The 11,316-nt window shown below is 39.9% G+C and overlaps 1 protein-coding gene across 1 annotated transcript in view; it reads left to right on the forward strand.

Moving 5' to 3' along the window:
- The window catches only part of slc8a4b (solute carrier family 8 member 4b), a 49,205-nt gene extending 38,272 nt beyond the window's left edge, over window positions 1-10,933 (forward strand). Inside the window, exons 12-15 of the mRNA XM_053342916.1 lie at window positions 2,920-3,044; window positions 4,536-4,635; window positions 5,949-6,221; window positions 10,554-10,933. Of these exons, the coding sequence (XP_053198891.1) occupies window positions 2,920-3,044; window positions 4,536-4,635; window positions 5,949-6,221; window positions 10,554-10,933 (878 nt within the window). The remainder of the gene's footprint in view (window positions 1-2,919; window positions 3,045-4,535; window positions 4,636-5,948; window positions 6,222-10,553) is intronic.
- The last annotated feature ends 383 nt before the right edge of the window (window positions 10,934-11,316 follow it).

Genomic DNA, 11,316 nt, shown 5'->3' on the forward strand with positions numbered 1-11,316 from the left:
CCTTACACTTACTTACACTAGGACTAACTAGCTTTACACTGTAAGACAAGAACATTTGCATCTTTGTTTTCATGTCTTCTACATGGATCAGCAGTTGGCGAGGATGCTAATGAACTTCAAGCCCTTACCACAATATAGCCATCAAGGGCTTATTTCAGACCCTTTTACAGGTTGCTCAATTTCAAAAAGTTAGTTGGAAAAAGACGAATTAAGCTAGTGTCAGCATTATCAACTGACTCACTGAGCTAACGTGAGCTTGATTTTCTGGCTTGCCAGACACATTGCTAAAAAATAAATAAAAACAATTAGTGATTGGATAGAGGGATAAATCTGCCACTGTTGTCATAAACTGTGTATGTGCTTTGCGAGAACAAAAAGGAAAGCCCAGTGCCAGGATGAGGTGACTGAGAGGCCTGTTAAAAATTGTGAGAAGGCAATTCTTTTCCATAAAATAAGATTCACTGATACAAAAAGCAACAGCTTTTTTTGAAATCTTGTCTTTTGTTTTTTTAAAGCATGCACCCCTACACACACATCAGCGCTGTCCATGGTGCTGAAACCACCACTAAGTGATAGTCACGTATATCTTGTTCCTTTTTTTTTTTTTGAGTTTTGCTATTTTTCTCCATGTACTTAAAGGTTGAACAGAGGGGGCAAAAAATGCACCTTAGTGGGCTATAAGCCCCTTTAAAGAACCACTGTGTAGGATTTAGTGGCATCGAGCAGTGAGGTTACACATGGCAGCCAAGTAAATACACTTCCCCTCACCATTCCCTTATACACAAAACTTAAGAAAAAAAAAACCCAAACCTTTGACACCATGTTTGGCTTGTCCATTCTGGGCTACTGTAAGGCACACAAAAAGGCAATAGGGGGATGGGGCTTATCTAAGAAACAATAAACAGTCTACAAAATGCTCATCATAATTTTCCCAGAACCCAAAATGACATAGATTGAAGTTGAAATGATACACGTTTTCACCATCCACCACCCTTCACCTTGAGGTTTAAGCATCCCTTCAGTACGGGTGTCCCAACCAACCAGTAGAAGTTGTTCTCAATATCCTTCATCACGTTGCTACAGCACATGCAAGCAGTGGCAGTTGTGTTTGATGGAGTGCCAGCCAAGTTAGAAACAGCACCAGCGGGGATTGAAGCCCCAGCCTCCATGGCGGTCGAGTGTTTTATCTCTCGCTCTCTCTTACACACATACAGACTCTTCCTGGTAGAGCGAGGGTCCACACTCTAGATGTCAGACATGAGGAGCCAACAGCCCAGGGCGTGTTTTGTTACAGAGGAAATTGGTTTTATAACACTGCTACATAGCGAGTGTATTGACATTTACACATGCTCAGCCACACACATACTGTATCACATACTGTACACTGCTTTTCAATTACGGTGAAGCTACACTGATTACAGCTGACTCAATTAATGACTGTCACTGTGTGTGACGAGAGATGTGGGACGCATATGAATTAATGGTGTGATGTGTAGTAGAACGTATAGTAATGGAGAGATAGAAAAGTCGTTTCATGGGGGGAAAATTTAAATTACTTTATATTTGTAATAACATAGGATGCTTGATAGCTTGGATTTCCCATGCAGCACATCAGTGTTTGAATATTAGCATTTATATTATGATCTTTCACTGCTTGCACATGCTCACTGAAATGATACCCCAGTTACACAAAATAAAACCAATGACATAAATAAATTACATGATTTGATTTCAGATGGCGCACAAACGCTGATGGATCAGACTTTATGGAATTTGTTATGGGCAACAGAATAATGTTGTGTAAAAGCAGCTGACTAATGCTTATAGCTTTATAAAATCTGGTTAAGAGATCATTTGCTTTGTGCCATTTTGTTTATGTAACATAACAATGCAAGTGATAGGAGAACATTGTTTTCTTGGGACAAATAGATACGCTCTGGACATTTTTTGTTACATGTTCTTGTATTCAAACACTTATGTCCTCATGCTGTCCAGTTTCCGAGCATTTCTCAGTGGAAATGCAAAGGATCTCAGTTATTCAACACAGTCTATTTCATAAGTGAAGGCAGCATTATGTCAGTGTGTGAGAGGTTGGCAATGAATTTTTGAAATCAGCAGCATGCCAGGAGATGAGGCAACGTCTGACTGCAGCTACTGTAACACCTAACTGCTCTCAGACTCTACATTTAACACTATAGAACCAGGGCTGTATATATGTAAAATACTGAGATCATGCAACTTATATCTGCCATATTTTGTATTTTGTGTAGTGTTTATAAAGTGACTAAAGACATGTGCATGGAAGCAGAGAAAGCAGGTCCTGTAAAACATTTGATGGTGAATCACGACATCTGTGACCTTTTTCCATCAAGCGCACCAAAAATAAAAACAACAACAACAACAACAACAAAAACATGGTTATGCAATGTCATATTCAATATAGGAAATGTCATTGCACTGCAGCTTCTTATTCATAATGTCTTACGCAATAAATATTTGGAGTAATTGTTTTGTTGTTTGGTTAAATGTTATGTTTTGTTATGTAAGTGAAACAGTGGGATCTCGGAGGCTTGGGATACAAGACAGAATTAAGGAGAATATGCTGATAATAAAATCAAATCAAATAAAATCAAATACTGGACCTGAGGCCTACATTTAATATAAAAGTTAATGCTGTCAGTGATCAGACTGTTTCCACATCAGAGTTTTACGTAAGTTGATAGTTGGTAGAAAGTTCTAGCATTCAATCATCCACTTTCCCAATAATACTCAAGACATGACCTCAGAAGCTGTAGCCCTGCTTTGAACATGTTTTTGCTGTATATATAAGTTCCTATATGTGGGTTCCTTTGAATTGGTGCTGTAAAAAACAATTCTACTGGCCTGCTGACTGATTCATGGCATCCTGCGGTCTCCTAGGTGATTCCAATGAGAACAAACCGCTGGTGGGAGCAGAGGAAGAAGAAGTGGCTAAAATGGGCTGTCCTAGCCTGGGTGAACACACACAAGTAGAGGTGGTCATAGAAGAGTCCTACGAGTTTAAGGTAAGTGTGTTTGTGCTCATACAGTAGTATATCTACATATCATTAACAGGAATGTGTTTGTGTGTATGCATGTGAGTGTAATTTGACTACATTTTCCCTTAAATGTTGTACATGAGGTGTTTCAGAAGACTTCAGCAGCACATCAGTATAAATATTATAGAGTTAACTGACTTAAAGTGAAGGCTGCATCACTCCAGAGGATGAATCATTCATTTTGTTCGCGTGTAATAGACTCTCTAATGAGATGCTTGTCATTCTGATAGCAGACACGTAGAAGACAACAAATCATTTATTTAAAGCAAACCTTCTTCTTGTTTTTGCGCAAAACAGTCCTGAAAGCGAAAAAGCACAACCTTGAGCTTCAAGTTAACTCTGCACCATTCCTCCAGCAATTAAAAAAATAGATTGGCTCAGTCGTTATCATAAATATTCTATGTTGGAAGGCGTGCATTTTTAATTTTGATCAGTCTGCGATTCAGCCCTCAATCATTGTAGATTATGTAGAACATGCTGGAAGTGTCGGTCTCATGCTGGGTTTTCATTACTTTGCATACTGACATCATGTAACACTTTGTGAAGGTTTCATTTTTGCTCATTTCCACATGATTTCGCCTCTCATTTGTGATTTTTGTGTTGAAAATATAACCAATTATGTTGTTCACATTTGTTGCACATTTCATTTACTTATTTGTTCATTTGCATCATTGTGTGTGTGTGTGTGTGTGTGGATATGTGCAGAAAGCAGTAGATGAGCTTATTTGGCGGGCTAAAAAAAAGGTTACACATCTTTCTTATTCTTTACTTTGCCTGTGCATGCACTTTTTCTGTCTACTGTATCATACTGAACTGTTGTAATAGTGTCTGGGTCCACCATCACATCCTGATTTATAAATCCCCCAACTGTCATCATACATTGGGATTAATTTGCAATATTTCTTATAGAGACTGCTGATGCACAGTGAAGTTTGTGTTTTTTATGACGTCTTTTTAGTGATTGGAGAGTGAGATTTTCTCCTCACAGAGCTCTTGCCAGCTGAGTTATGATAATGACTGCTGTTGCAATGCTCCATAGCTGCTCCGAGGTGTTTTGCATCAACATTTTCTATTATTCCCCATCCTTGCTGCTTTAAACAGGAAACTCAACCAAGCTTGCCTGAAGGCTTTTCCTAGATTTCATGGGAGCATCAGTCGAACGTGGCATCACAACCAATTTCACAGCAATATATTAATTAGCACATCCTGTACCTTGAGTTTACAGTGTTATGCAGTACTGACTTTTCACATTTTTCTTAGTGACATGGTAACTAATTGAAAGGCTTGAAATCAGCATTTTCCCCTTTCTGTGTGGCTGCAAGTGGGTTAACAACTTGGGGTTATATCTTTCCTGTTCTGCCTTGTTTGTATGCACTTGCATGTTGGCTTTGTGTGTGTGTGTGTGTGTGTGTGTGTGTGTGTGTGTGTGTGTGTGTGTGTGTGTGTGTGTGTGTGTAGAGTACTGTAGATAAGTTGATCAAGAAGACAAACCTGGCCTTGGTGGTGGGAAGCAGCAGCTGGAGGGAGCAGTTTGTCAGTGCCGTTACCGTCAGCGCAGGTAAAAACCCACGCATACACGCACACACACACACACACACACACAAATTACATTTCTTGAAAGTTTACCTCAGCATTTTATTTTGAATCTTTTCATGAATTAATTTTAATATATTCATAGTTTTCTTGTAGTGCATGTCATGTTTCGCTATCATTTCACATCTGAAATACCCAATATATACTATTTTATCTCATTTAACATAACAACGGGATATATTTTTCTTAAGATCTGCTGTATAAATGTAGACAGTTTGGAAATATGCTGTTTTGCTTTGTTGCTGCAAGTTAGATGAAAAGATTGATACCACTCTCATGTTTCTATGGAGTTACAGCCAGAAGTCAGTTAGCTTTGCTTAAAGACTGGAAACAGGGGAAACAGCTAACCTGTCTTTGGTAACAAAATCTGCTTGCAAGAACCTCTAAAGCTCTCTAATTAACATGTTATAAATGATGAAATATATATGAATTTCAAATTACGTACAAATGACAAAATATCATGCTGTCTCTCCCTTTTCCTAGTCTCTATACCAAGTTAAAGCTGGAGTGTGGGACCTTTGTCTCCCCCTTCTGGCAGTGAAAGTAAAGGGAGGCGCTCTGCTGTGATTGCGCTGATTCAGGAATGCAGCTCGCAGTCATGCACACATGGGCCAGTAAAAATTGATATATTTTGATGATCCATCGGCCCAAAAATGTATTTTTAATGGTTCACCAGCCCATTTGGATTTATCCCAGTATGCCCAATTACACCATTGGCTGTAACCTATTATTGCGGCTATAAAATGGTGAATACATTGCATTGACTTCACACATCCGCTGCAAAATGATTTATTTCACTATCAGAATTTGATCTATTCTGTACCACAACATTTGGAAAGTCTAGAAGTGAACAATAAACAGCCAAATGGCCATCACAGGAATATCGATCGAATTTCGAATATTGGTTTAAAATTTCTGTATTCTGTGTAATACAGACAGATTTATGTGGCCGTGATAGGCTTACTCAGCACTCATTTGGCAAGACCTTGAATGTAATGGACATTCATTTATATGTAAAATTTCTGCACTGCAGGTTTAAGCTTACCATCCTGGCTCAGTCTTCATATTTGATGGACAGATATTAGAGTGGTGTACAGCTCTCATCTAACTCTTGCCAAGAAAGCAAATAGTATATTTCCTAAATGTTGATTAATTCCTTTAATCAAGTATCTAAAGTTATGTCTCTCAGTTTATCTGTTTCCTTTTACTTTACTTGCAGACACTGTATTTGTTTTAACTCACCTTTCTCTTCCTTTCAATCACTCATTCCACCTGAAGGAGACGATGATGAGGAAGAAAGTGGCGAGGAGCGACTGCCATCCTGCTTCGACTACATCATGCACTTCCTCACTGTCTTTTGGAAGGTTCTGTTCGCCTTCGTCCCGCCCACAGAGTACTGGAACGGCTGGGCCTGCTTCATCGTGTCCATATCACTCATCGGCGTCCTGACAGCAGTTACCGGTGACCTGGCATCACACTTCGGCTGCACGATAGGGCTGAAGGACTCGGTGACAGCTGTGGTGTTTGTGGCGCTGGGCACGTCGGTGCCAGGTGAGGCAGAGTGGGAGGGTTCTGGTGTGTGTGTGTAGACTGATTATTTTCTATGTTTGCCATTTCACACACTTCTTTCCTCCCATAACACTCAAAAATTCCATTAGAACATTTTGGTTAAAATTGTAATTACAAAAATGTACTCCAGTAGATTAATTTTAGGTTCCAACTGACAAGGTTACGTGTGCAAACTTGACATCACCCCCCCAAAAAATGTGGAACCTGATCTACTAACACGGGGCACTAAGGATTGCAGCTTTTAAATGTACTGTTCATTTAGTACGTTTGCCACAGTGAACATGCAAAATGGGGCGAAAATGCAAATATGTGTATGTAGCTCACGCATTGCAAATTACCAAACCTGAAGGTAATTTTGGTAATGCTAATTTTGTCTATAAATAATACATTTGAAGTGCAGCACACAGATGACTGCTGTTACTGTTAGGAGGAGGAGACAAAGTTGTTTGCTTACATCCTCTTTGTTAGTGAAATACAAACTTGACAGCAGAATGGGTCCTAAATTATTATAATGCTATAAAATCACCATAACCAATTAAATGGTCAAGAAAAAAGCTCTTGTATCAACGTTTATAGGATTTAGCCTAAAAGATTGTGATGTGAAATTTACGGCACATTTCATCATTCAACCCACACCAAGGGAAATGCAGATCAGAGGCTTGACGTTTAGCCACTGTTTCCACAAAAATGTTAAAAGATGGTTTGATCTTCTTTTGAAAAATGAGTAACAATTTAAATTATGCCCTAAACTGAGAATTTGAATCAATTTGACTTTAAATTTGACAGACGTATTCAGCAGTAAACATGTAATAAGATGCGTTTTCCCTAAATTCCAGATGAGACCCATAACTGAGTAAACAAATTAAAGGAGGAAGTGTGATCCTTTCTCCCCCATCAGATTTCAATAGCAGCCACTCCCAGTGAGCAGGCTGGAAATCAAAATTGAATTGTAAACTCTGGCTCCATCACAGCCTTCAGCCTCTGCTTGTCTCCGCCCGGAGGGGACGCATCATCCCAGGGCTCTAATTCAATTCCCTTCCTCATTCCTCTCGTCAGCCATTTTAATATTGCCCCTCTGTATGATTTATAGAAATAGGTCCTTTGCTCATTCCAGGCGGTAACTTTGAAGGCTTGCAGCGAGGTCTTTGGAAACTAGTGTTTGAATCAATTTCTTCGGCAGTCATATAATGTTGTGTATTGGAATTGGAAGCTGTAAACGCGGATTTGATAACCATTATCAGTGTGTGTGTTAATTTTCTGGCTATTCTTATTTTTCATTTTTTTTGGTTTTCCCCTTCTGAATCTTTTATTCTGCTTTGTTTTATCTTTTCCACTCACGTTCACTCTCCCTCACGTTTTCTCTCCCTTTCTCTGTATGACTATCTGCTCCTCCCTCACACACTCTCTTCCACCTCTCTTATCTATTCTCCTTGCTCTTGTGCCCCATCCCGGTCAATTTATTATTCTGACTTGGTGTTACCTTTCTCCTCTCTCTCTCTCTCCCCCCCCCCCCCCCTCTTATTGGATGTTGTGTTTTCACTATTGTATCATCCATCATTCCGACCTGTGTGTGCTGTGGTACCCAGGTGTGTGTGGGTGAAATAGTGTTTTTGCACTGCTGAGGTGATACAAGTTAACGTGCTGCCGGTCATTATAACTTCCACTGGGAGTGTGTGCTCCCTTGTTTGTGCGTGTGTTTCTGTGTGTGTGATTGGGGTCTCCTTAAAACTTGTTAGAAACACTCATCTGCTCTCTTGTCTCGCAGCCCTCCTCCACATTTATGAGAGCATTTTTACATTATTACATCGGAGACACACTTGAGGATTATCGGGCCAATCTTTACCAGATTTCCCAATTCAGGCAATTAAGAGGACAACTGCTGATCGGAGGCTTGGTTTGAGAGTCATAAAGCGCTAAATGTTTCTGTGAGGTTTACAGTACATAGCTCATGTGTTACCATCTGAGCAATCCAGATAGTATATGTAATGTGTGATATCTGCATTGGTGGAAGATTATTCTGCTGTAGCTCATCAGTAGCTAAAGACATAGTGCTTATTTGCCACCAGTCTCATTCTCAGGTGACTTGAAGCTTTGGTAGCTGTTGTTAGGAGCAGTTAATGTTTTTCATGCATGAAATGTTCCTGATGTAAGATAGATAGATAACACTAGATTGTACTGAATGTTGCTTTGTAATTTGGGTGAACTGACCCTTTATAACTGTGAGAGAAATACTGATAAATCTGGTGAATGTACTATATGTGATGCAATGAGTTTCTAAATGTGGGTGTGATCCTCTGTGTTTCCAATTGTTTGCAGAGTGAAGGCAGTAATATACAGTTTCATGATTCATGTCTGTCAACACACACAAACTTTTCAATTATTTTGTGTGGTCTATCACCAACAGGATTGCAATTCATCCCCGAATAAGTTTGGGGGGATATTTTTCATGTTGGGATATGAATTTCAACTAATCTCGCTGACATTCAAATGAGAATTGAGACTCATCTCGACCAGCAGGTCTAAAAATAGAAATAAGCCGAGACAGGCGTACAATAACTGGCAGCTGTTTCCCTGGTGTTCCCTGCCAACCCTGCTGTAGAGTCTCCGCTTTTCATCCAATTTCTCCTCAAATGCTCAGCACCAAAGAGCTCCACTTATGTACGCCTACAGCATTTTACAGCATTTATTACATTTGTTCTATCATACAGTAGGCTGATGCCAATATACAACCACAGAGGACAGAAGAGGATTTATGTTTATTTTCCAGAATATGCATGAAAAACATGAAAAAGAAACAAAAAGTGGATGTAACTTAAAGGAAAATTCCGTTTCCTTTTCAACCTGAATTATATTGTCATAGTTGTGGTTATCCTGAGTATGGGTTAAGATAACTTTGGCAGAACATTGCAAGCAGCAGAAGCTTTTGAGTTCAACCACATGGATGAGCTATTTTTGCTAACTGCATAAGGATCTGCCTACAGGGCAACTAGCTGTTTGGTTACCCAACTAGCAAACTATCTATATATCTGTGGGGATATTTATGGTTTCATATATAACATGAGTCTCATTTAAGAGCAATGTTGACCAGCCGCAAATTTGTTGTAGTTACTCTACCGGGATTGCTGTCATCCATAGACACATTGAGATTTTTCCAAGATCTTCATAACTAAGTCCCACTCTTTGCAGCTAAGTTGTTATCCTCAATCAGCTGTGGAGAGCAGAGACTGCAGAAATACCATCAGTTTATTGAGTTACGTTGCCTTACTGGATAGTCATCTGCTGCATTTGTGCCTCCACTATTTGCATTTCATCCTCCATTTGATTTAGCTCTTCATCTGTGTACTCTGGTTTGAATAAATAATGGTGGTCATCAAAGTGAAATGACCCATAATTATCCTCATAATGCCCCACTCTATAACCAGCCACTGCACTTAGATTTTTTTAATGTATTGTATGTGGCAAATCTCAACTATCAGCTATTTATCTAGCATGCTCACACACAGTATATGCAGCTGTTTGGCCAGCCAGCAAATTGCCTGTGAAAATATTCCTAATCTAGTTTCTACAATACCTAACCTGTGGAGCTACTTTCAGTGTTTACTGTGAGTTTCAAGTGTTTCCAATGTTTTGCCTGAGTCATGTTTTGCAAATCTCAAAGGTGTTGAGTTCAAAGTTAGCATGTCCAACAGTCAGAATGACCACAATTATGAGAATACAACCCAGGTTTAAAAAACAGAATTTTCCTTTAAGTTTGGTAAGAAAATCATAAAATAGGTCACCTCTCTTCCCCTCATTCATTTTCCATGCTTGCCTCGCTTTTTCCTGTCAATTATCTGTATGTGCTGTTCCTCCCTGCCCGTCCCTCCCTGTTTCTATCAGCCGGACAATGAATGTGTCATTATTTCCATGAATATGGATTTCTTTTAAACGTACCGGTTCCTACAGTACTATCTGCTTATGACACTCAAATCTTTTATTCACTTCTTTGCTTTTATGTTTCTCAGCATACTGTTTTTGTGTACCATAGTGTGTGTTGAGGTTGTTTCCTTGGAGGCTAATGTGAACCTCAGAAGTCTCATTTCCATACTGTTGCTTTACATTATTTCATGGTTTTGATGTAACCTGAGGTTGATGGTGTACTTTCATGTTCTTACATTACTTTTGCTCAGCTGGTTGAAGAACTTTCTTTATGTACATTTAAAACATAAAAAATCAGCATCATACTAATGAGGTCGAAAAAAAAACATCAGAAAATTTTGATAAGTCATAGATGAACTTAAAAATAAATGGAACATGTTTTTCTGTCTTATTTAGACACATTCGCCAGCAAAGTCGCTGCCATCCAGGACCAGTACGCTGACGCCTCCATTGGCAATGTCACCGGGTCCAACGCTGTCAACGTCTTCCTGGGCATCGGGGTGGCATGGACCATCGCTGCCGTCGCCTGGCGCTCCAAGGGCAAGAAGTTCTTGGTGGACCCAGGAAACCTAGCCTTTTCCGTCACCCTTTTCACCATCTTGGCCGTAGTGTGTGTCTTCATACTGCTGTACCGGCGGCGGCCAACGGTGGCTGGGGGCGAGCTGGGCGGGCCACGGACTTGCAAGGCGATAACGTCTGTGCTGTTTGTCTCGCTGTGGCTGCTTTACATAATGCTGGCTTCTTTGGAGGCCTACTGCCATTTACCATTCTTTTAAATGAACAGGAGAGGAGAGGGAGAGAGACCCACTGCCAGTATGGAGAGAGAGAGAGAGAGAGAGAGAGAGAGAGAGAGAGAGATGGGAGGTAGAGGTGGATCAGTCATGGATGTCTTACAAGATTTGGATAGGTCGCCACCGGCCAATTTTTCCAAGTGGCCACTCACTATATTACAACAAAACATCCTCCTGCGACCCAAAAAGACCACCATTGTAAAAGAGATGTCTGTAAAACTGCTGTCAGGACACCCTGACCTGCAAACAAGGTCAATTATGACATTTTTAAACCAGTTTTATATTTGTAAAACTTTACTTGAGAAAGTTCTTATTGGACTGAATGGGCACCATCCTTGGTCTGGTATCCAGCTCTTATAATACATCCA

Source organism: Scomber japonicus, chromosome 22 (assembly GCF_027409825.1).
Source record: "Scomber japonicus isolate fScoJap1 chromosome 22, fScoJap1.pri, whole genome shotgun sequence".
NCBI classification, from domain to species: domain Eukaryota; kingdom Metazoa; phylum Chordata; class Actinopteri; order Scombriformes; family Scombridae; genus Scomber; species Scomber japonicus.